The 27,202-nt window shown below is 37.6% G+C and overlaps 1 protein-coding gene and 1 pseudogene across 22 annotated transcripts in view; both read right to left on the reverse strand.

Annotated features, from left to right (window-relative positions):
* The window catches only part of GTF2I (general transcription factor IIi), a 114,891-nt gene that overhangs the window by 80,854 nt on the left and 6,835 nt on the right, over positions 1-27,202 (reverse strand). For all 22 annotated transcript variants that reach the window (XM_045204543.3, XM_045204542.3, XM_045204540.3 and 19 more), the window contains 2 exons: positions 6,462-6,565; positions 2,198-2,336 (listed from right to left, as the gene is read on the reverse strand). In XM_045204543.3, the coding sequence (XP_045060478.1) occupies positions 2,198-2,336; positions 6,462-6,565 (243 nt within the window). The remainder of the gene's footprint in view (positions 1-2,197; positions 2,337-6,461; positions 6,566-27,202) is intronic.
* Positions 22,474-24,560, reverse strand: LOC112314908 (large ribosomal subunit protein mL51 pseudogene; annotated as a pseudogene).

Below are 27,202 nucleotides of genomic sequence, written 5' to 3' on the forward strand. Positions count from 1 at the left end.
GCCACTAATTTCACCTTAAGAGTAATTTATCAGCTACAAACTTAAATAAGGGAAGATCATCGACACAAAACATATTCTAGGCTTGCAAAGTTCAAACACAACAGCCACTAGACAACTGTGGCTACTGAGCACTTGAAATGCTGATAGTCCAAATTAAGTGTGTTTTACTTTTGCCACACTGGATTTGTAAGACTTAGTACAAAAAATAATATGCAAAATACCCCATTAATAACTTTATATTGATTACATGTTGAATGATAATATTTTAGATGTATCAGGTTTAACTATAACTACTAAAATGAATTTTACATCTTTCTTCTTTCTTTTTACCAACATAACTAGAAAATTTTAAGTTTCACAAGTGATTCACATTAAATTATTTCTAGTGCTTTTCTAAACCGTAGAAAAGAGCTTTGAATTCTCCCCCAAATTTTCTAAAACTGACCACAAACCTATTGATTATGCTTCAGAAGACCTCTATTAATCCATACCTGCAAAATAATTTACAGAATTATTAGGTCCCCAAGAATTCTACCCCAAAATTATTTGCCATGGCATCAAATCAGTGTTAACAAAAAGAAAGTGTGAATACTAATAGGCAAGGACTATAATTTGCAACTGAAGACAATTTCGCTAATGCTTAGTTCTAACCACTGGAGAAATACATAAGCAAGACAGTACCCGGAACAGGAACACAAATACAGCTGCCAGTGGGATCATGTATTCATGGGACAGACTGCACATGATACCATCAAAGCAACATTAGTATAAACAAATCCACAAACATAATCAAGTTCTTAAAAATTCTCAAAATGATAAGAAATGAAAAAAAATTAAAGACAGATTACTACCATGAAGTTTAAAAGCTCAAGGCTGGGTGGGGAGGAAGGAATATAGTGAAGGAGAGAAGATATGTTTTTTAAAAAGGACTAAAAATATAATCATGAATTCAAATAAATTAAGAAACCTATTTTTACTTACCCATAATCTGCTTGATTTATCATAAATTTGATCTAACTTGATAATAGAAATTGAATTTGGATCTTAAAGACATATATATTATATGCCTATAGATGTACTCATCTTTATTGTTCTCTTTCTGTGTTTAAAAAAAATGCTGTATCACAGTTAAGATAAAAGCTATGGCCCTGGCTGGTATAACTCAGTGGATTGAGCGCAGGCCTGCAAACCAAAGGGTTACCAGTTCAATTCCCAGTCAGGGCACATGCCTGGGCTGCAGGCCAGGTCCCCAGAACGGGGTGTGAGAGAAGTAACCACACATTGCTATTTCTCTCCCTCTCTTTCTCCTTCTCTTTCCCTGTCTCTAAAAATAAGTAAATCTTCAATAAAATAAAAACCCAATAATAGCTAAGCTATGAACAGTGTTAGATTGAACACAGATACAAAATTGTCATACCGTGAAAGGGAATAGGTATTAATACCCTACAGTGACTTTCTCTACTGCACTGGTTCCAGTATCAAGGAAGTTCACCAACTGCAGGAACTCCCAATCGGCAGAACTCAATGAAACCTCTGTCAAGTCTATTCCACTGAGGGAGTTGGGAGACCTGTTCAACATTGTATCATGCTTACACAAAATGAATGCACAGACAGACTTGTTTTCAACACATTATTTATCAAGAAAAGAATTTATTATATGAGTAAGAACTTTCAATCAATTCAAAATTTACGTTCTCTTTCATGTGTTTCACAAATTCAGAGTAAGGCCAAGCAAGGAACAGAGTATAATAAACATTTACCATTTTCTTACTCTTCGGTATTTATCCTTATATGTTACCATGTCAGTGATTCATTTTGAGCTTTTTTTTTTTTTTTTTACATTTTATTTATTTTCAGAGAGAGGAAGGGAGGGAGAAAGTGAGGGAGAGAAACATGGATGTGGGAGAGAATACAGCTGCCTTTTGCAAGCCCCCAAGCGGGTACCAGGCCCGCAACCAGGCATGTGCCCTTACCGAGAATGGAACCAGCAGCCCTTGGTTTCCAGGCCAGCACTCAATCCACTGAGCCACACTGGCCAGGGCTCATTTTAAGCATTTTGCAATGTCTCCATGGACATTTCAGAAAGTAATTTTTAGTATAAATCCCATTCTGCTTTATAATACAATATGATCTGTTAATGCATAAATATTTAGGTTTAACATTTATGAAATACAAAAGCTAAAAATACAATACTTACAGTATTTCACAAAATCTTTCTGAAAATCCTTTCTGGTGTTGACAAAAGCACGTCCTCTCTCAGTTCCAACGACAAACACGTCTGTTTCGTACACTGCAATGCAGGCCACTTCTGCCTTGGACTTGGCCAGTTCTTTACACTGAAATAGAAACAATGATGTGTTACGTACAGATATAATTTAAAAGTACTGTTTCTGATGGATGAATAAAAAAATCTTATCACTTAAACTGTCTTAATACATAACCTGGAAACAAATAAAGTTTCTACTTTTTGGCCTTACGTTATATACAAAAACAAAGAGTTCCCATTTTTTTAAGGGGGCTCTCTTTTTGAACAGTTTTTTAAAAAGATTTTATTTATTTATTTTTAGAGAGGGGAAGGAAGGAAGAGAGAGAGAGAAACATCACTGTGTGGTTACCTCTCATGCACCCCCCACCAGGGACCTAGCCCACAACCCAGGCATGTGTCTTAACTGGGAATCTAACCGGCGACTCTTTAGTTTACAGGCGGCATTCAATCCACTGAGCCACACCAACCAGGGCTCTTTTTGAATAGTTTTTAACACTGATTTTAAACAGAAGAAAATATAGAATTCATAAGAAAATAGGCGGCGATCCCATTTGATCTGTTAAAGGTCAAATTCACAAGAAACCGACGCAGGTACACGTACAGGCTTACTGGAGAGTACTCTCAGTAACACCCCCTGTGGAGTGTGACGGGCAGAGGAGTCACAGGGAGTTGAAGTGGACACACCTGCATCAGGAGAGCTCTGGAACTGAAGTGGCCCTCCCCAAAGAAGCGGAGAGATCTTGGGCAAGGGATCCTCTAACACACATAGTAGCTGGGGTGGTAAGTGCCATCAGTCCTAAAGAGGGGTCTGGAAGTCACAGTACAACATCCATTACCCGTGGCCTGTGGGCCGCATAGGGCCCAGCATGGCTATGAATGCACCCCAACACAAAATTGTAAATTTACTTAAAACCATTTTTTTTTTGGTTCATCAGTTTTCATTAGTGTTTGTGTATTTAATAGGTGACCCAAGACAACTCTTCTTCCAGTGTGGTCCAGAGATGCCGAAAGGCTGGACACCCCTGCATTACATAATCCCACTTCCAGAAGTATCTCCATAGGTATACACAACTGGAACCACATTTAGGTGTGTATACTTTTACTAAGGATGGTTTTTACTAAGTATATTCCCATGACATTAAATATTCTTTAAAATCTTAAAGGTATACAATGTAACATTCCATTTTATGGATACACAATAATTCATTTCATGCTAACCTTACTGAAAATGTTGGTGATCCTAATTACCGCTCCTAGAAGCAACAATGAAATAATAACATGGGAACAAAATATTTACGTGTATCTTGAATGACCTTCTCAGAAGAGAGTCAGACATGGAAAACTTTGACTATGAGAGTAAATACTTTCTGCCCTGGCTGGTGTGGCTCAGTGGCCAGCTTGAAAACCAAAGGGTCGCCAATTGACTCCCAGTCAGGGCACATGCCTGGGTTGCAGACCCAGGCTCCCAGTACAGGGTACATGAGAGGCAACTTCACTTTAATGATTCTCTCCCTCTCTTTCTCCCTCCCTTCCCCTCTCTCAAAAAATAAATGAAAGGAAGGAAGGAGGGAGGGACAGAGGGAAAGAGGGAAAGAGGGAAGGAAGCCAGGAAGGCAAGAAGGGAGGGAAAGGAAAGGAAGAAATACTTTCTTCTTTTATCCTCACCTGAAGATGTTTATCTATTTTACAAAGATATAGGGGGAGGGAAGGAGTGGGGGCTGGGAGAGAGACATCAATGTGAGAGAGAAACATTGATCGGTTGCCTCCTGCATGTGCCCTGACTGGGGATCAAACTCACAACCTTTCAGTGTACAGGAAAACGCTTCTACAGAGTCACCGGCCAGGGCTGAAAAGAAATACTTTTAAGGTTCTCAAAACCTACAAAAAGAGGAAAGCAAGGCTCTTGCAGTTTATACCCCCATTTGTACTTCTAAAAGAGCTAACAATACCCTACCTAGCAAATATTATTGTGCAAGTTTCCCCATAAACATTTAAAAGGGTGATTAGTATAGTCAATAAGCCACTGATTGGTACTAAAATGAAAGAATTTGTACTTTAGATACTTTTCTGTAAATTAACATATCCTTTGCTAATTTTACTATTGTGTTAGTGGTGTTTCCCCATTGATGCATAAAAGTCCTCAATGTCAGGCGTAGAAAGCTGCTTACAGAATTAAATACACAATCACATAATTTTTCTGATTTTTAAATTTGTCTTAATATAACTTTTTTATTTTTACTCATCTAGAATTTAACCTGACACATGATAAAGACTAAATTTTTTCCTTTTTTTTTTTTTTGCCAAACAGCCTGTTCTCATTTGTTGAAAACTACAGCTTTCCTCCATTTGTCTTTGATTTGTACAATAACGACCCTCTAATTTTTTAAATGGAAAGTACTTGCATAATATTACTTTAAAACACTATCTAGAAGACATAATGTTATACCTGCTGTAATACAGAAATCTTTTGAACTAAAATAAAGCCGTAGTACAGAACTTCCAACCAAGAGGTGAGCCAAAAGTTGTTCCCAGCAGGAAGAACCATGCTATACCAAAATTCTGTTACGCTGCATTTATATGAGACACACTTTGGCTGCTCACCTATAATAGCATATTTACTTACCGTGTGATAAATGAGAGTGCATTCTTGTTGCACTATATCCACCCTCTTAGTTGGACAGCCCTGTCACCAAAGGCAGTACTTATGAAACAGCAGAGCAAGGTTCATGCACTGCACAAGGATTAGATCAAAGAAACCTATAGGCCAAGGCAAGGATGAAACCAGCCTATACACCTATAACTATACTTCATAACATACAACATAACATAGGACAGGAGGAGAGATACTCTTACTCCTGCGGGTGAAGAGGAAACTGAGAATAATAAAGTGACCAACAAAGCTGAGAAAACTCTGAAGACATTCTAAGGAATAAAACAGATCCCATGTGACCCACCCTATATCAATTCTATGCAGAGATCAGCAGAAAATATTTTGATACTAACAGAGTAGGATTTAATCTCTAAATTAATGTTTAATATTAAGGCCCAAATTTTGGCAATTTTTATGACTACAAGGAAGAGATAAGTGATTTTCAGAAAATAACAGTAAATAGCCACTACCCATTCTAAAATTTTTCTTTCTTTAAGGAGATAATTTAAAATTATTAGATAGAAAAAGAAAAGAATTTCTCTAATGGGAAAAGAAAAAACAATCTACAAACTACGTCATACTGAGACTTATGGGGTTAAACACTATCTAATACTAGTCAACACTTAACACAGAAAATACACAGCTTCCTCCTCCTTAGAATATTTCATTTCAATGTGCCAAAAAATACCTAGCCCTGGCCAGGTGGCTCAGATGGTTGGAGCTTTGTCCTGTACACCTGAAGGCTGCAGGTTCAATCCCTGGTTAGGGCACATACCTAGGTTGCATCAACCCCTGGTCAGGAGACAAGCGATCATGTCTCTCTCAAGTCAATGTCTATTTCTCTCCCCTCACCTTCCTCTCTCTCTAAAAATCAATAAATATATATCCTCAGGTGAAGATTAAAAAAAAAAAAGAAACTAGACCTGATGCTTTTAAAAATAAAAATCTATGAGATCAAACACAAGATTTCCAGCTACCTATTTAAAAAACATGATAAGCAAATTGTATTACTAGTTCTTTGCTGTAATTATGTTTAATATAGGTCTTTTGAAAATAAAGAGCTAAGAGCTAACACACTACACATTTGGAATCAGGTGGCAGAGTAAGGACAACTATGAATGTACAGCACAACAAAGTAAAAGATATAAAACAGTGAATATGCTCTTATGGCCCAAAATTCTAGTAATGTGATATACACAGATACAGTAAAACACCAGCACCACACTATAATATACCAACTCATTCTGAGAAACTTCAAATATCACACATAAAGTTAATGCTTGCAAAACAAGGGATTACCTAAGATACTTATAAATAAAAGTTGAAATTAAATGTAAAATATTAGGCATTTAGAAAAGTTAAGAATATTCTGAAACTTGGTAATAAAATTTGATTTGAAAGGCTTAAATCTATAACTATTATCAAGCAAAATATATTATTCTTATTAGTAAAGTGAAAACCATACGTTTTATAAGAACAAACCAATCCACAAGTCCATGTCCATCCAAATACGTAATGTTTGATAGAACTGTAAAGCCGTCTCACCATGGACTCAAGAGCTGACATGAGAAATGTCACCACCATCCTGCTCTCTGAAGACTCCTCATCTTCAACTGGCAGGCCAGACATCGCTACTTGGGCCATGGTCCCTGTGTAAGAGAAGTAAGAAGAAAGTGAGTGGTTAGAAATCCTCAGTGTCCTGCTGAACATAATGTTATAGGTATGAGGTCCTCCATGGACTGCTTTAATTTACATTGCATTAGAAGAAAAATAAGGCTCAAAAGCCAAGTATTATTTGCCACAAACTCTTATCCTATAAATTAGAGCATCTCTCCTATAACTTTCCATTAACTTTTTTTTAAGATTTCATTTATTTATTTCCAGACAGAGGAGAAGGGAAGGAGAAATATCAGTGTGTGGTTGCCTCTCGCACACACCCCCACTGGGGACCTGGCCCACAATCCAGGCATGTGCCTTGACTGGGAACCAAACCAGCAACCATTTGGCAGGCCCGTGCTCAATCCACTGAGCCACACCAGCCAGGACTCCATTTAATTTTTCCATAAAATTACGCCAGCATTACCCCCCAGATAAATTCCAGAACAAGTTAAAATTTCCCCCAAGTAGAAGGAAGAAGTGATACACACACTTCACAACCTAGCAATAGTTTATCAAAATCCAACACAGGAAACAGATGCAAAATTCCCTTTCTCCCATACACACACTGATTATAGAAAACATTAGGTAGAGTAAACTGTGCCTGCATGAAGATAATTTCTTCTTTCTTACCAAAAAGGAAATGGTGCCCGGAACTGTGTGGCTCAGTTGGTTGGGCACTGTCCTGCAAACCAAAAGGTTGCTGGTTCGATTCCAGTCAGAGCACTTGCCTGGGTTGCAGGTTCAGTCCCTGGTAGGGGCACATTTGAGAGAGAACCCACTGATGTTTCTGTCCCTCTCTCTCTCCCTCCCTCTTCCTCTAAAAATAAATAAAATATTTTTAAAAAAATAAAGAAAATGGGTTGCAGGACAAATGTCATCTAAGATTTCTTTGTAATACAGCATATTACTCTCTTTAAAAAATATTTTCTGAAAAAAAAAATTTTCTGACACTTTGACATCAGCAAAAAGCCTCAGCTGAATTTCAAGCACTATAAAAATACAACAGATAAACTGCGAATAGCAAGTGTTGGCAAGAATGTGGAAAAATTGGAACCCTGTGCATTGCTGTTAGGAATGTAAAATGATGCATCCACTGTAGAAAAAGTTAGCAGTTTCTAAAAAAATTAAACAGAATCACCATGATGCAGAAATCCCACTTCTGGGTGTATACCCAAGAGAACTAAAAGCAGTGATTCAAACAATATTTGTGCACACCCATGTTCATAGTAGAATTATTCACAATAGCCAAAATATGGGAACAACTCAAATGTCCTTTCTCATATAAATGGATAAACAAAATGTGATGTATGAGGTTTGTCTGGAAAACATCCAGCCATTGTTAATATAACAAGAACAGTTTGCGGACATCCATGTAAACTGGCAGCCAAGGACGGTGGACTGGAATGCACATGTGTGAACAATGACGACTTCACTGTATTAGACAGTGGGGGCAGTAGACACCATTCAGTGAGCATGTGTACTATGTGGCCATCGCATTCAAAATGACTGAGCGAGCAGGGCATGGTGGAGTGCGCCTGCAGTCGTAGCTACTTGGGAGGCTGAGGCAGGAGGATTGCTTGAGCCCAGGAGTTCTGGGCTGTAGTGTGCTATGCTGATCAAGTGTCCACACTAAGTTCGGCATCAATATGGTGAGCTCCCAGGAGCAGGGGGCCACCAGGTTGCCTAAGGAGGGGTGAACTGGCCCAGGTTGGAAATGGAGTAAAAGTTGAAAGTCCCATGCTGATCAAAATAACTGAGTGAACAGAGCAATGAATCTGCATCAAATTTTGCATTAACCTTGAACATTCTTCCACAAAAATTATTCAGATGATTCAGAAGGCCACAGCAATAGGCAACTGGTGATTGGCAGCCTCATCATGACAGTGAGCCCACTCATGCCTCACATCTCATACAGAGTTTTCTGGCCAAACATCAAATCACCAAATCACCCATGTGACTCAGCTCTGCTACAGCCCAGATTTGATGCCCTGATTTCTGGCTTCTCCCAAAACTAAATCATCTTTGAAAGGGAAGAGATTTCAGACCATCAGTGAGATTCAGGAAAATATGAACGTGCAGCTGATGGATTGGGAGAACCGTGTGAGGTCCGAAGGTGCCTACTTTGAAGGGGACTAAGGCGTCGTTGTCCTATGTACAATGTACTATGTACTATGTACAATGGCTGTGTACTTTCTGGACAGACCTCATATGCATACATGTACATATACATACATATATACAGAATGGAATTCAGCATAAACAAGAAATGAAGTCCTGAAATATATGCTACAACATACATGAACCTTGAAAATATTCTATAGTAAGAAAATATAATTCTAAGTAAAATAAGCCAGATACAAAAGGACAAATATTGTATGATTCCACTCATGTAAGACATCAAACTCACAGAGAAAGTAGAATGGTAGTTGCCAAAAACTAAGGGGACAGAATAACAGGGAGTTACTGTTTAATGCATACAGTTTTAATTTGGGATAATGAAAAAGATCCAGAGATAGTGGTGACGGTCACACAACGAGAATGCACTAATGCCAGGGAATTGTACATTTAAAAATGGTTAAAATGATAAATTTTGTTACGAATATTTTCTCAAATTTAAAAGCAAAAACACCACATGAAAATACTCTTAAGGCAAAATCTAAAGCAAATTTTTAAAAACTTGCACGTTAAAAAATTGTTTCCCATCAATTAGTATGTTAAATTAGATACCTGTTAAAAGTTATCTCTTTCTGCCCTGGCTGGTTGTAGCTCAGTGGATTGAGCACTGGCCTGCAAACCACAGGGTCAATGGTTCAATTCCCAGTCAGGGCACATGCCTGGGTTGCAGGCCAGGCCTCCAGTAGGGGTTGTGCAAGAGGCAACCACACACTGATGTTTCTTTCCCTCTCTTTCTCCCTTCCTCTCTCTCTAAAATTAATAAATAAATAAATAAAATCTTTTTTTAAAAAAGGTCTCTTTCAATTTTGTTGAATTAATTCTAGTTGTAGCTAGAGATCAAGAAATCAAATGAAAGGATGGCTAAAAAATTGAAGACTGATAGTATGAGTGCATATTCTAAAAACACATCTATGTATATAATTAATTTACTGAATATCTGGGTATCCCTTAACTGAAGCCCCAATGTTCTGGAGAACATATGAAAATTATTTTGGTTAAAAATGTATGTAGTCCTGGCTGGTGTGGCTCAGTGGATTAAGCGCCAGCCTGCAAACCAAAAGGTTGCCAGTTGGATTCCTAATCAGGGCACATGCCTGGGTTGCGAGCCAGGTCACCAGGAGGGGGCGAGCGAGAGGAAACCACACATTGGTGTTTCTCTTCCTCCCTTTCTCCCTCCCTTCCCCTCTGTCTAAAAATAAATACATAAAACCTTTAAAAAACAAAAAGTAACTAAATCTTTTCCCTACTATTAAATAGGATGATACTGTTACTAAAAACTTATCTCTAAAAATAAATCTTAGCCCTGGCTGGTGTGGTTCAGTGGATTGAGCGCCAGCCTGCAAACCAAAGGGTCGCTGGTTTGGTTCCCGGTTGGGGCACATGCCTGGGTTGTGGGCCGGGTCCCCATTTGGGGGTGTGTGAGGGGCAACCACACACTGATGTTTCTCTGCCTCTCTTTCTCCCTCCTTTCCCCTCTCTAAAAAGTAAATAAATAAAATCTTTTAAAAAAATAAAATAAAACAAAAATTAAAAATCTTAAAAATCTTGAAAAAGTAAAAATAAAAACTCTGATGTCTTCCATCTGTTACCATGTAAATTAACTCCTAGACTAGATTTAGCCATCAACAAATAATAAAGTACACATACTGAGGAAATAAAAGTTGATTAATAAAAAATGATAATAAAACCAACTGACACTTATCACCACATATCTATGAACAAAGAGAGGCAATTGTTTCCCAAAACAAGATCTCTATTCTGAATGGAGACAGAATCAGGAAAAGCATCAAGCAAGAAAGTAATTAAAATCAGAAAAAGTTTTCCCTAATTCTTTTCTCTTGGATAAGTAAATTTATATTAAAATGCAGCTCAGTCAAAATGGACAACAAATGCATATTACTTTTCCATAATCAAAGCGTTTGCTTAGAATGCTGTCATTATTTCTGAAAGTTCGTATTTCTTAATGATCTCACTTACCTTTTAATTCTCCAGCAAAAGAAAAAAGTGTTCTCAATTTACAAATGCAGTGACTTATCAAGGTCATATACCCACTATCAGAGCTAGAACATAACACTAGGGCAATTTTCCACCTACTGCTATTTCCACTTCTCACTTTAAAATGTCATAAATCTGATATGATGTCATTCACACTTAATGTTAAGAAACAGGAGACAGCTGCCACACCAGCAGCCCCGTAGGGGTGCCACAAGCAATGAGAGGTCCTATTCCGTTAGCAGAACGTTTCAGGAAGCATCTTCAAAGGAAAGAACCTTGAGGTGACCAAGTTCACTCAGGCTTGATAAAAAACAACACAGTTTGTTTGGGGCTTTCTGCTCTCCAGAAATGGGTGAGTTTGGATCACAACAGCAAACTCGCTGAACTGTTCTTTGCCAGTCCCAAGAGGTTATTTCCCTTTAGTCCAGACTATTCACAAAACATTTTCCCTGCGCCCATCATTCACTGACTGCTGCCTCTCTCTTCGCCCTTTCCCCAAAAGAAACTGCCTCACACAATGGCAGTAACCAACACCAGAGGACATACCAGGCCAGTGATGTAAGCTTATGAGGCATGAGGCACTGGTCCTCACAGAACCAGCCACCAAGAAAGCCAGTTGTGGGTTACCCAGACTAACAAAATCTGTAACTCCAGTGGGCGGCACCCAGGGTCCCCTTCTGTGAACAGAGACGTAGGATTAAATCAACCATTTACTGTGAAAGTTCCTGACCTTTCATGAGCACCCTCATTTTCAAATGAGTTGGATAGACAAAAGAGAAAGAAACACCTAGTGACTATTCTTCCACGGGAGGCCATGAAACAAAAAATTTAAAGGAACTAGAATGGGATATTTAGCTCTGTACTCATAAGTAATGCAAATAAGCATGATTTGTACCTCTGAACTTCATCAGTAATAATTCTTTGGAACAAAAGGGAAAATGACCAAAATGATCATGTACTCCATAAAACATTAAACACAAAAAGGATGACTTGACCCCTTTAAATCTTTTTAAACAGAAATGGAAGAAAAATTGAACTGAGACAATTCACGTGTTGAAGCCAATGTTAAATAAGAAAACAACTTTGGTTTCTGCATTTGTAACATAATGTACTTGCTTCCCCATTGTGGCTGATGCTGCCTTGGTAGAGGAGGAGTGGTGGTGTGGGGAGAAAAGGTGATCTGATCTCTCTTTATAAGGAAGAAGGTAATCATCCAAGGCAGAAAATCAGTAGTCAAGGAACAACAGGAAGGGTGTCCCTCTATGTATGTGCTATCCGATACGGTGGCCAATAGCCACATGTAGCTATTTAGATTTAAATAAAGATTAAATAAAATGTAAAATTCAGTTCCTCAGAAGCACTAGAACATTTCAAGTGCTCAGCAGCCACATGTAGCTAGTGGTTACTATATTGAAGATCACAGACAAAAAGCACTTTCACGACACATTAACTTTTGGACTGCTATAGAGATTAATCTATGCTGAGTAAATTCTCATGACCCCTTGAACCACCATGGTGGTAGCTGCAGTAGAAGAATGAGTTAACCAAGGGAAAAGAAAACTTAAGGGAACATGAGTCAGTATACAAAGGTCCATCCCAACTCCATGTGAGCATTCTTCACTGCCAATCTCCAAAGATTACTGGCACAAGGGTATCCACATGGAACCGGGGAGCAAGGTAGATTCCCTGAGAAAAGGAACATAGAAATACAGTCTTATGACCTGCTAAGGTTAATATGCATGTGAGACACCAGGGACACAGATTCTTAGGATAAATTAATAAAACTCCAGAGAGCCTAACCCACAATGGGTGCAGTGACCTTGCCTCAGTGACCAACTGGCACCAAAATGGAATCACACAATTTTCTTAACTCTATGTAAATAAGTTAGCTTTTGCCTTTATATTTCCATATTTTATAATTCTTAATATTGAAATATGAAATAAATAGCATGAATATCATTATAAATCTTGATACATAATGCCAAAACTTTTACATTGCTACCAGAAATGTTATATATACTAAATTCAGTCTCACCAACACTTTGGATCTATGACCTAATCACTATGAATACCTCATTACAATAAAATTGTTTAATTTCTCTACTTACTAAAGAAACACTTTTCATAGTTTTTGTATTTCTTCTTGGGTGACTCATCATGTAAGCCATTACTAAACTGATGTCTGATAACAACTACATATTTGCATGAATGGTCAATAATTTTCTATTCCAGTCCATTCTTTTAATCCTTATTAAAATTATTATATAGATGCAGGTCCTTAATTATTCAGATTTTCTATTGTGTTTATTTTAATTTTGCATTTTTAAATGCAGTATTTTTGTCTTTTTGTCTCAATTTTTCATTTAACCACATTTACGTCATTCTTTGCTCATTCTTCCTTGCATCTTAGACTTTGTTCTGCTTGAAATTAAATCCCGTAGAATGTCTCTTTCTTATGGCAAACTGTTATTTACTAAAATTTCCCTTATTTTTGAAAGACATTTTCACTGAAATAGAAATCCAGGTTGACAATTACTTTTAAGATTATATTTATTTTTAGAGAGAGGGGAAGGGAGGCAGAAAGAGAGGGAGAGAAGAAACATCGATAGGTTGCCTCCGTTGCCTCTCACACGATGCCCCCAACCAGGGACCTGGCCCACAATCCAGGCATGTGTCCTACCTAACCAGGAATCAAAAAGGCAGGTTATCTTTCCGATTGCAGAAACCATGCCCAAGCCACTGAGCCACACCAGTCAGGGCGACAATTACTTTCTATCAGCACAATGAGATTATTTCATTATCTTTTGGCTTCCACGGTTGCTATTCAGAAGTCATCTGTAGTCCACTTTGAAGGTAATCACCACGCCCTCCCCACCCTTGTTTTTAAAGATGTTTTCTTTTTCTTTGCTTTTCTAGTTTCATTGTGTGTCTAGATAATAGATTTTTCATCCAGTATGTCTGTCATTCACTGGGCTTCTTGACTAAGGATTACGGACCTTCAGACCTTCCGTTGTAGCAAATTCTCAACTATTGACTCTCCAGGTATTGTCTCGCCTCACTTTCTATCTCCTATCCTACTGAGGCTCAGATTAACTGCATGTTAGTCCTTAAATCTCTTCCCCTCCTGCATATTTTTCTCTCTGAACTAAACTCTAGCTAATCTTCTAACTTATCTTCAGTGTCACTAATTCTTTCTTCACCTCTGCTTATTCTGTTATTAAAACCACCTACTGAATTTTTATTTTGTTTATAACTTTCATTTCTAGAATTTCTATTTGTTGCTATGTCACATTTTATCATTTCCTACTCCTTGAAGAGTTTCCAGCTTGACAAATTTCTTTAAACATAATAGGAATAACTGTTTCACAGACTCTAATAATTTAAAAACCTCAAGTTTTGTAGGTATATTTCTGTTGTTTCGGGTGGTTCTTGCTCATACTCATGATACTTTATCCCATGTATACCTGATTATCTTTTACTATGTCCTGATAACTTTACATTAATAAATTATTTTAAATTTGAGACCCACAATGAAGGTAGTTTCCTCCAGGTACCTGGAAATACTACCTGCCTGGGATCACCATAATCCCAGTTCAAGGCTTCAGGCTCCTTGAACTACCAGGAGATGTTAACCCAGACCGCAAACAGGGATGTAGGCTGGTTTACTTCTCAATCGCCTTTTTTGCACCCCCAGCTTAATGAGAAGAGTCTCCAATATAACCCCCGAATTTTGTGCAGGTTTTCAACTTTTTTTTTTTAATAGTGTGCTATTTTGTCATTAACCAGAACATTTTGTTTTTATTTATTTATTTGTTTTAGAGAGAGAGAGAGAGAGAAACATCAATTTGTTATTCTATTTATTCATTCACTGATTCTTGTATGTGCCCTGACCAGGGATCAAACCACAACCCTGGCTTATCAGGATGATGCTCTAACCAACTAAGCAATCCAGGCAGGGCTGAACTTTGAGTTCTGAGCCTCTCATCTCACAAGGTTTGCAAACCTCAAGTTGATGTGGCGAAACTAGCAAATGCCCACAGGGCAAAGGTAATTCTGATTTCTTATCCTGGAGTTCCCATTTTCTTTTTAATGTTAGCCTTTTCACATTACCCCTCTAAAATTCCTTTCTCCTTTATTAACTTTTTGATATTTTTTACCAACATTTTGCTTTATAATTTTGTAACATTCTTGAGTTCCACCAACTCCAGGAACCACACCTTACAATGGCCTTCATTCTCAAGAACAAGTTATGAATTAGCCAGATCATGAGGTACAAATTCTCAATTCAAGCCACCTCAGGTAAAGGGAATTTTTATTTTTATTTTTATTTGTAACTATTCGATCTAAAGGTTGCACTGACTCTACACACAGCTAGATCCAGGAACATGAGACATGCCACTCATTAGATTTATCTCTACTCCCTCCCTGTGGGCCTGCCTCACTTGAGAAACCCTTTGAGGTTTCTGTCCCAAAAGAGATGACAGCCACATACATCTTTAAGTTTACCGCATACCTGTACTGTAATCCCAGATGCAACAGACAGACTATCGTACCTTCCTCCCACTGTCTGCACAGAAGTTTGAGGAGTTTGTGTCACAAGCTTACCATAACCAAGCCTACTGTGATTAGCACTGTAGCTAGAACCACATGAAATAGGGAGATAGGCAGCTACTCACAAGGCAAAACAGGACCTCACTGGAGAAAGGGATGAGAAAAGCACGCCAGGAACACAATACCTAACAGCTACCTGAGTCGTATTTTGATGTCCTTAATTCTTCCATTCTGAGGTTTTTTTTAATTTTGTGTGTTCCTAATTTGATTTTAATCCTCCTTTATGAGCTTCAAATATGACCTAATTGGCCTGTTCCTGTTTCATTTCCTTATCTTTTATCCCCGTCAGCTATCATTTCATAGATACATGCATGGCCTTCTTTTATCTTTCTGAAAACAGACTCCAGCCATTCTTTAAAACCTTCTTGTGTTTCTGGTTGGAGATCCATTTCAGGGATTAGGTTTCACTGTGTCTTTACTGGTCTGTTCTACCTCAATATATGCCAACAATTAATTGCACATAAATTTTTTCATTTGCCCATATTTCTGCTTTGAATTTACTGATCCTTGCTGTTAATACTGAACAGCAAAATAACAAAAGTTAAAGTGAGTCAAAAGAGCTCTTGAAGATTTTCACACACATTATCATCATTCTTAAAAAAAAAACCCACAAAAACTGGTGTTATTCTGAATATTTTTTATTATGTTGGTCTCTAAAATATTACTAAATTTTCAACATACACCTGCTTCAAATTAAGTTTCAGGGCAGACTGGTAAGTGAGGGAGGGAGCTACCATAACCCTGATCTGGTTTTTTTTATTACATTCACACCTTTTCTTCCTTGTGCTATTATGTTGTTTTCAACAAACACGTTCCCATTTCAAACTTACAATGTACAATCTAATCAAGAAGAAAATTTAAGATATTTTAGTGCAGCCATTTTGTTGTATTATTTTATAAATAAGAAGCCCAACCTAGAAAGATTAGCCATCTTACTAAGGTCACCCAGTTAATTCTATAACAAAGGACTAGAATCCATATCTCCAAATTCCAAATTACCTCTTTCATGCACAATAATAATCAAAGACAGGTTTAAAAAAAACCAAGGTAAATTATTATATAGTAATTAGACTGTAACACTAGGCAATCTTTATGAGGCAGTAAATTAACTGCCCCTCATTGCAAACCAACTGAAGCAAAAATATATCTTTTTTTGTCCATGACACAAAGATTATGGATGCGTTGAGGAGTACCTAATTTATATCAACATCAGTCACGTTCTACAAAGAAAGTAAAGGATTTGGTTCAAAGATAAACATGTGGATGTGTTACAGAACAGCTGTCTAGATGAACACAAAACATTGCTGACAGGCACTAACAAACTTATCTCCTTTAACAGATAAACAGTGTGAGAGTTGGGTTTAAATAACAGTTTGAGCCCTGGCTGGTACAGCTCAGTGGATTGAGCGCCAGCCTGTGAACCAAAGAGTCGCTGGTTCGATTCCCCCTCAGAGCACATGCCTGGGTTGCGGGCCAGGTCCCCTGTGTGGGGAATGTGGGAGGTGGCTACACATTGATGTTTCCCTCTTTCTCTTTCTCTCTCCCTTCCTCTCTCTCTCTCTAAAAATAAATAAATAAATAAAAACTAAAAAAAATTACATAAATAGTAACAGTTTGACTTAGTAATACAAAATCCAAGATCCTAGACCCACCCTCAGCTAGAAGGAAATGAATCTGAATTGATCAAGGCACCAGGACCATTATTTTATTTTCTTCAGAAAAACTTATTTTCACAATTTTCTGCAGAATGCTAAAGTTATCTGTTATTTTTCCTTATAACATACCCTTGTACATTTACTTAAGTATGATGAAAAAAACTTCAAGATTGCAAAAATCACTATGTATGGTACCAGGTGGGTACTGAAAATATTGCAACACTTTGAAAGTATATGAATGTTTAACCACCTGAAACTAATATAAAATAATACTGAATGTAAACTGTAATTTAAAAAATATTTTTAAATGAAAAAGTAAAAATAAAAAACAAAGATTTCAAAAATCAGTACCTTTTCCTAACTCAATGTTTGTACTACAGCTATCATCACTAAACTCCAGACACTTGGATCAGTTAAAACTGAGAAAATCTTTAAAATAAGCTAAAATACCTATCACTAGGATATTACTTATCGGCTACAGACAGTGTTATTAAAGGAAGGTAATAGTATTCAATCTGTAATTATTCAACAGGCTTAAGAGGGGAAGGGAGATACTTTTAACAGGAAAACCTTCCATCCAAACCTAGGTTTTTGACCTTTACTCCAAAAAATGCAGTATGACTTTCCTCTGCTGTGGATGTTCTTTCTCTGCGCCAGATTTTAAAACGAGCTCTCTCTTCCTTGTCTTTTCAGTTTTCCACTTGTCTCCATTCTTTTGAGACCTAGTCTCAGGTTATTTTGTATATATGAGGTAAAACTCCAATTTAACGATTCATTTTATTAAAAGCTGGTAAAGCCAAGGTTCAACAAAATTAATGCTACGGGCTCCAGCACAGTCTTAAATACTCGTAAATACACTAAAAGAAACATCTTCAGTGAGAAGTATAATGTAACTTCAAGTATCATCCAACTCGAAAGAAAGTGAAATCTCAGCCTTTTAAAAAACCTATTTATAAAATAATTTCTTCAAAATCATGCACACTGAGAACAAGTTACAACTCGTCATCTAAGTATTTACAAATTTTGTCATATGATGGTGCCTAAAATAAGCGGAAAGGATCTAATAGTTGAATCAGCTGACTTCATCCTAAGATTCAGTCGCATTACTATTATCTATATTATCACGTAATACTACATTCTGGCAATCTTTTAAGAGTTGTCTTTCTACCTCTGAAATTATTCATATTTAAGTAACTCCATGTTCAACCTATAATTACTGAGTACCAAAAGCTAATCTGTTCTTCAGAAGAGGAAACTTATCCCTAAAATGTCAGTGAACATTTAGTATAATCAGTTCAGATTCTGACACAGAATTTACAAATGTCGTAAATTTTTCAAAATACTACTATTTGTTCTAATTATGTCCATTTAGTAGCTACCTCAGAAAATGTGTTTAAGGTAATTCATTGACCACATTAGTCTGTCTTCTGAATGATACCAAAGAAATTAACTTAGTATCTTATTGTGTTTATTTATAAAAGGGTGGCATCTACCTGACACAATTTACAAAGCACACCTTTTTTTCACATAAAAACATTTGGTAACTTTGACATACAATGTAAACTGCCCAAGATCAAAAAATTATTAAATAGTATCTAATCCAGATCTGACTGCTCGTAATTCCCCATGTTCCTTCAAACCACATCACACACTGTAAAATTTAATCTAATTCTTAACATTTTTCATATTCAAATCTCGGAAAAGCATTACCATTTCAGGACTTAGACAACAACTGTAATGCAATTTTTGAGTCCGTGCACTAACCTAAAAATTAAAAACAAAAAAATCCCCAGCCTCAGAGATTCCTTGATTCTAAAAAAAAAAAAAAAAAGGTATTTTCATTATCCCAAAGTATCGCCACACAATACTCACCAACAAAGGAAAACAAGGCACATGCCATCTTAACCAAGTGATCAAAGTTAACACTGGTCACAGGACAGACATCATGTCCAACACAACACAACACAATGAGAACACTGTGACATTCCCGCACGAAATGCATCAGACAAACCCAAGTTTATAAAACGACTGCCCTGTAATCTTCAAATAGATCAAGGGCATGAGACTCAAGGACTGAGGAACTGTTATAAAGTGAAGCATATTAGACAAGACAACTGGGTGAAAATACAATCACCCAACTGGTGATTATATTTGTATGAAAATATAATCATCCAGAAGGGTGATTTTAGGTTAGACCCTTCTACTATAAAGTGACATTTAGCAAAATTAATGGTTTCTGTGCGGGAAGTTTTGTTTGTTTATTCGTAAAACTACAGTTGATCCTTTAGCAACACAGGGTTTGAAGTGCACAAGTCCACTTATACAAAAAAATTTTTAAAGATTTTATTGACTTTTAGAGAAAGGAATGGAGGGAGAAAGGGAGAGAAAATTGAAAAGTGAGGGAAGAAACATTGATCAGTTGGTTGCCCCTTGCAGGCCCCACACCAGGTACCTGGCCTGCAACCCAGGCATGTGCCCTGACCAGGAACTGAACCAGTGACCTTTCGTTTCATGGGACACCCAACCCACTGAGCCACACTGGCCAGGGCCCAATTTTTTTCAATAAATTCATACAATACTGTAAATGTATGTTGTCTTCCTTATGATTTTCTTAACATTTCCTTTTCTCTAGCTTACTTTACAGTAATACAATATATATAACATATAAAACATGTGTTAATCGACTATGTACCAGTAAGGCTTCCAATCAACACTAGGCTATCCGTAGTTAAGTTTTGGTAGGGAATCAAAAGTTATAAGCACATTTTCAACTGCCAATATCAACACATCCCTAACCTCCATGTTTTACAAGGGTCAACTGTATTTTGTGAGTTTAAAAGTGTTTCAAAATTAGCCCTGGCTGTGTAGCTCGGGCGGTTAGACCCTCATTGGGATGTGTCAGGGTTGCAGGTTCGATGTGCAATCAGGGGACATACAAGAAGCAACCAATGAAGGCACAGATAGGTGGAACAACAAATTGATGTTTTGTTTTGTTTTGTTTTCTCTCTCTCTCTCTCTCTGTCCCTCCTCCCCCTTCCTCCTCTCTAAAATCAGTAACTTTTTTTAAAAAGTGCTTCAAATTAATTTTTAAAGGAAATTAAAATTTCTCTTACTTTTGTCTTATTTCTTTTTCTGCTTTTGCTGTCAAGTGTTCTGAATATCAGAACTGGGAGAACTAAGGACATTAAAAAGTTAGTTACTGATTACAAGTCTAGCTAAAAAAAAAAACTAGAAATGGGCTATTTTTCATTTTTTTGCATTTTAAGAAGGGAATGATTGGAAATTCATACAGGTAAATATGTCCAGAAGTATAAACGATCTAAAGGATATTAAATAAAACTCAACAGACTATATGTACATCAACCAGTAAATTAGGTCATTCAATTTGGATAGTATTTGTTATGGACTATAAGCTGAGTTGGGGGGGGGGGGGAGTTTGGGGAGAGAACCCTCTCATCCCAGCACCAACACAATGCCTTGCACACAATAAGCACTCAGGACACAAATGCTGAATTCCAGAATACATTCCAGGCTCCTGGTTGATCCTCCCCACACCAATACTAGAATTCAGTCACAATACTATCAAACAGATCAGATCATCTATGGCCATACCACCTCGAATGTGCCTGATCTTGTCTGATCTTGGAAAATAGATCAGATCACAGGCTATAATACAGAAGGTCATGCCCTGGGTGGTGTGGCTCAGTGGATTAAATGCCAACCTGCAAACCGAAGGGTCGCCAGTTTGATCCCCAGTCAGGGCATATGTCTGGGTTGTGGGCCAGTTCCCTAGTAGGGGGCATGTGAGAGGCAACCACACATTGATGTTTCTCTCCCTCTTCCTCCTTCCCTTCCCCTCTCTCTAAAAACAAATAAATACAATATTTAAATTAAAAAAAGAAATCATAATTTTACCCCAGGTAATTTTACCCGATTTTCAACCTTGTACCTATCTTGTTTATTAAGAGTTAAAATTAGCCCTGACTTGTATGCTTCAGTTGCTTGGGCGTTGTCCCACAAAGCAAAAGGTTGCTGGTTCAATTCCCAGTCAGGGCACATGCCTGGGTTGTGGCCTGGTCCCTGGTTGCAGCATGTGCAAGAGGCAAAAGATCTGTTTTTCTCAAGCATCAATGTTTCTCTCCCTCTCTTTCTCCCTTCATTCCCCTCTCTTTAATACTAAATAAAATCTTTTTTTTAATTAAAATTCATAAAGACAATGCTCCTTGAATTTATTTAGTCAATATCATTATCTATTAACATAAACAGTATCAGAACTGGAAATTAGTATAGCATGGTAGTTAAGAGCTCAGGCTCGGAATCCAACTGCCTATATTTATATTAAAACTATGCCTTGCTATGGTTTTTTTGGATTAGTCAGCATCTCAAAACCTCATTTTCCTCAATTTTAAAATAGTAATCCTAACAGTGCCTACTTTAGGACACAGGACTGCTATGAGGATTAAATGAAGTTATGAAGGTAGCACAACAGCAAACTAATTATAAACTCTCAAAAAATGTTACTAGTTGTTACTGCTATTATTGCTTAATTCTTGCACCAACTCCCAGTTTTGACATGTCCTCCAGTAGAGAGCTTGCTACTTTTAAATAACTTGCAATTATTGGACTCGTTTAAAATCAGTCCTTATAATGAGGAGACGTCTTCTACAAGAGGTCTTTCAATAATGCACTGTGCTCCCCTCACAATTCTCTTCTCCAAACTAAGCATGGCCAGTTTGTCACGTGCTTTACCTGTAACATTATTTCCAAAACATTTCACAGCTGCAAAATATTCCGTTTTGTCCAGACAATGTCCAGAAGTGGACATAACATTTTGGATACAATCAGTTCACCAGAAGCTACAGTAGGACTTGTAACTCCCAGAATTTCCTTGTTCCTATTTACAAAGAAATATTTTAACTCGCATTTCTTTTTTTTAAGATTTTATTTATTTTATTTTTAGAGAGAGGGGAAAGGAAGGAGAAAGAGAGGGAGAGAAACATCAGTGTGTGGTTGCCTCTTGAGCGCCCCTCACTGGGCAGCTGGCCTGCAACCCAGGCATGGTGACTGGGAATCAAACCAGGGACCCTTTGTTCACAGGCCAGTGCTCAATCCACTGAGCTACACCAGCCAAGGTTAATTCACATTTCTAAAAGCATATCTCCATAGGCTTAATAGGTCCCCCTTCCACAGGGAAACAAATTAGGCTGGTGTTTTATTCAGATGTTCCATTTTACAAACAATTAATAACAGCCCTGGCTGGTGTGGCTCAGTGGATTGGGCATTAACCTGCAAATCAAAAGGCCGCCAGTTAGACTCCCAGTCAGGGCACATGTCTAGGTTGTGAGCCAGGTCCCCAATAGGGGGCACTCAAGAGGCAACCAATAGCTGTTTCTCTTGCACACTGATGTTACTCTCCCTTTCCCCCTTTCCTGACACTCTAAAAAATAAATAAAACCTTTAAAAATAAAAGAAAGAAAATTTTAACTTACTATAAAAATACTAAGGCCCATGTATGTAAATACAATCAAAACACACACAGTAATTCTCTAATATATGGGACCTACACAATCAGAAATCATAGGCTATCTAACCAGGGCTCATTTTAACCAATTCTTCACTACTCTCTGCTTCTACAATATAATCTTTTACAGAGTGCTTTTTAAAAATTATTTCCTATGTCATACTATAAAAACAAAAATTTCAAAAATCACAATGAGGGTTAAAATAGAAATTCTGACAAATACTACAACATGGATGAACCTTGAAAACATGCTAAGTGAAATAAATGTAAGGACTTTCCATACTATTGAGAGTTGTTCAGATCCATCCAAATTCTGCTGCCTGAAGAAAAGCATTAAGAAAAAAAACAATGACCCAGCAATTCCACTCCTAAATATATACACAAAAAAATCTGAAAACAGGGATCGAAAATATACTTGTACACCAATGTTCATGGATGCAATATTCATAAGTCAAAACGTAGAAACAACCTAAATATCCACCAACAGAGGAATGGATAAATAAAATGTGGTATATCATACAAAGGAACCTTATTCAGTTATAAAAAGGAATGATGTTCCAATACATCCAACAATTCAAATGAACCTTGAGAACAATATACTAATGAAGCCAGACGCAAAATGACAAATAATATATGACTCCACTTACATGAAACATCTCAAATCGGCAAATTTGCAGAGACAGAAAACAGACAAGAGGTTACCGGGACTAGGGGGAGAGGGAGGAACGGAGATTAATTGCTGCATTTGTACAGAGTTTCCATCTGGGGTGATAAAATTTTAGAAGTAGCTGTGATGTTTTGTGCATTGAGTATGTGTATAACAGATTCTAAAGAAGCCCCATTTTATTACAGAGAGGATACAAATCCCTTTCCTCACAGGGCAAAGTACTGTTTCCCTTCTCCTGGGTGACAGCTAAGCCTCTGCCACTGTCCCCAGCTTTGTCTTCTACAGGTACTTTCCACATCAGTTAAGCTATTTGTAGAGTGTGCCGATGTGTCTGTTAAGGTTATGTAGGTTATCAGTGAACATCAGATTTCCAACCATTTTCTTCTTTTAGATACAATGCTGCAATTCATTCCCCCTCCAGCCTTGAAGCTATCTGGGGCCCTTAATTAATTCTTTGGGTTGATTTTTAAAAATTTCCAGGATCCCCATGTTATCATATACCCCGAACATGGCCCTCTACTCATTCCAATGATCAACCACTTTGGGCAGCAGGAGGGTGAGCCTTACATGTAACAATCCAGAAACACCAAGAGAGAAGCTTCTGTATGCCAGGGCACCCAGCTCCATAGGCACCTTCCTGAGCCCCCAGCAAGGCTCCCTGCCATCGTTCTCTCCCCTACAACAACCCATCACTCTAGCACAGAGTGCTGGCCAGAGAGGACCCTCAAGGAGATGACAGGAACCACCCACGCTGGCCTCATCTAGGGACCAAGTGGACAAGCCATCTTGGGCTTCACCCAGGTAGCTCTAGTTATGATGGTTTTAACAATGTGAATGTAATTAATGCCATTAAATTTAAAATGTTAAAAAATGGTTAAAATGGCACATGAGAAAAAGAATAAGATGAAGAAATGGAGCTAATAATAAATCTTTTACCCCTTTAACCAATTTTAAACAAATTCTAGTACTTTGGTCAATTTCTCTGCTCTTTCTTCATGTGTAAAGTGGGTATAATATACAGGGGTAGGCAAAAATAGATCTATAGTTCTGAGTATGAGAGTTTATTCCTGTATTGTATTTATTATTATGTTATTTGTCTTATTATTGTCATTATTTTGTATCCTTACTTATGATTTATCCTTCAGGTAATGATGGCTGGTAATTTACCTACTTTGCCCATCCCTATAACCTTGCTGTCATCCTCCTTTGTCAAATTATCATTTCACAACTAAAATAATTTAACCTAAATATTTTAAAGTCTGAAGCCAACACCATTTATTAATTTTAGTTCAACTTCAATACCTCATTTTCTTTCCTTTGAAGATTTTATTTCTTTATTTTTAAAGAGAGGGGAAGGAAGCCCTGGCTGGTGTGGCTTAGTGGATTGAGTGCCGGCCTGTAAACCAAAGGGTCGAGGTTCAATTCCCAGTCAGGGCACAGGCCTGGTGTGGGCCAGGTCCCCAGTTGGGGGCGCAGGAGAGGCAACAATACATTGATGTTTCTCTCCCTCTCTCTCTCCCTTCCCCTCTCTAAAAATATATAAATAAAATCTTTAAAAAAAAAAAAGAGGGGAAGGAAAGGAGAAAGAGGAGAGAAACATCAATGTGTCACTGCCTCTCACACACCCCCTACTGGGGACGTGGCCCACAACCCAAGCACGTGCCCTGACTGGAAATCAAACTGGCAACCCTTTGGTTCACAGGCCAGCACTCAATCCACGGAACTACACCAGCCAGGGATTCAATACCTCATTTTCTTAAATCAATTTTGCTCTGAAAACCCAATCTACACAAAAGTCTACTCACATTTATGTTGCAGTCGATAATAAGAGCTTTATCAAAATATAACAATGCAGAAACAAAGTTTTCTCTGCTTTCATCAATCAAACTGTCAATTTCTAGTAAAGACATTTAAGCGAGTGGGTCTTGGCCACAAATCAGATAGCTTTTTTTTTAATTTATAAGATTTATTTATTTATTTTTAGAGAGAGGAAGAGGAAAGGAGAAAGAGAGGGAGAGAAACAGCAATGTGTGGGTGCCTCTCACATACCCTGGGGTCCTGGGCTGAAGCCCAGGCATGTGCCCTGATTGGGGATCCAACCAGCAACCCTTTGCTTTGCAGGCTGGCACTCAATCCACTGAACCACACCAACCAGGGTGCTTTTCTTATCTCCTTTAGTTTTAGTTGCCCTATAAAAGCAATGAAACTGCAACCACCTTCAATTCCTTTACTAGTTTCTAGCTCAAATACCATATTTCAGCATCCCCATTGGGAAACAAGGCACTATCCTCCAAAACTTAAAGTAGTTGAAGATAGAATATAGGTGAATTTATCTATTTTTTTAAAGATTTTATTTTTTATTTTTAGAGAGAAGGAAATGGAGGCAGAAAGAGAGGGAGAGAAACATCAATGAGAGAAACACCCATGTGAAGGAGAAACATCGATCAGTTGCCTCTTGAATGCACCCCACTAGGGACCGAACCTGCAACCCAGGCATATGCCCTGAACGGGAACTGAAATGGTAACCTTTCACTTTGCAGGATAGTGTCCAACCAAGCCACACCAGTCAGGGCCATCTATCTGCTATGTAACCAGTTTCAGAGGCTAGCTATTTCAATTATAAATTCACTATTTGCAAGGTAGACATTAGTCTCCATAATACATTATACACAAACGTTAGAAATGGACTACTGCTCAGCTGTAAAAAAAAAAAAAAAAAAAGGAAAAAAAAAAAGAAAAGAAAAAGAAAATTGTACCCTTTGTGACAGCATGGCTGGACCTGGAGTACATTATACTAAGTGAAATAACCCAGTTAGAGAAATACAAATACCGTATGATTCACTCATGTGTGGAATCTGATGAACAAACTGAACTAACAAGCAAAATACAGACAGACTCATAGAGAGTATGATGATAACTACGAGAGGTGGGGTGGAGGGAAAAAGGACTCATGGACATGGACAACAGTGTGGTGATTGCAGGGGGGAGAGGGCTATAAGTGGGGTAAATGATAATGGGAAAAAATACAATAAATAAACTAAAAAAAAAAAAAAAAAAAAAAAAAAAGCCCTGGCTGGTACAGCTCAGTGGATTGACCTCCAGCCTGCGAACCAAAGGGTTGCTGGTTCCATTCCCACTCAGGGCACATGCCTGGGTTGCAGGCCAGGTCCCCTGTATGGGGAATGTGGGAGGTGGCTACATACTGATGTTTCCTCCCCTCTCTCTTTCTCTCCCTTCCTCTCTCTCTAAAAATAAAATAAAATCTTTTAAAAAATAAAATAAAAATAAAATAAAGAAATATATGGGTTCTGTCTACAAACCCAAGCTCATTTTAACCAGATACCCACCCTAAATAAGACTTCTTCACTACTCTCTGCTTCTATAATTTTACTTTAATATAATCACATACAATATTTACTGAGGGGGAAAATATCATTTCCCTTGCCATATTACAAAAACAGGAACAACTTAACAATCACTAGGAGAAAAATCCCAGGATGAACAAGTCCTCGTCCTCCCAGACTCTACATTCTCCAGTTTCTGGAGATTAACTTTGTAGTCAGACTGCAAAATTTTTATTTCCTTAGAAAACATAATTTCTCAAAAGTATTAAACAGTACTTTTATGGCTAGTATTTATCAAATGCTTACTGTATGCCAGATACCATCCTAACCTCTTTAACTCATTCTATCTTCAAAACCCTAAAAGAGAAACAGGTTCTATTATCATCACCCCACCTTTAAAAGAAGGAAACTAAGACACAAAGATGTAAAGTGAACTGCCCAAGGTAACTTAACTAGGAAGTGGCAAGAACCAGGACTTGAATCCCGGTAGTCTGAAGTCAGAACTTAAGTCTATAAATCCACTAAATGATATTCCCTCTCTCAATTATGAATTCATTTTGCCATACAAATTACATTTTTTAAATAAACTAATTCTTTAAAAGTCCTCTATAGTTTTAATCAAGTTACAACTAAATCCTCCATCAACTCTTGGACAATCC

The sequence above is a fragment of the Desmodus rotundus genome, chromosome 1 (genome assembly GCF_022682495.2).
Source record: "Desmodus rotundus isolate HL8 chromosome 1, HLdesRot8A.1, whole genome shotgun sequence".
NCBI classification, from domain to species: domain Eukaryota; kingdom Metazoa; phylum Chordata; class Mammalia; order Chiroptera; family Phyllostomidae; genus Desmodus; species Desmodus rotundus.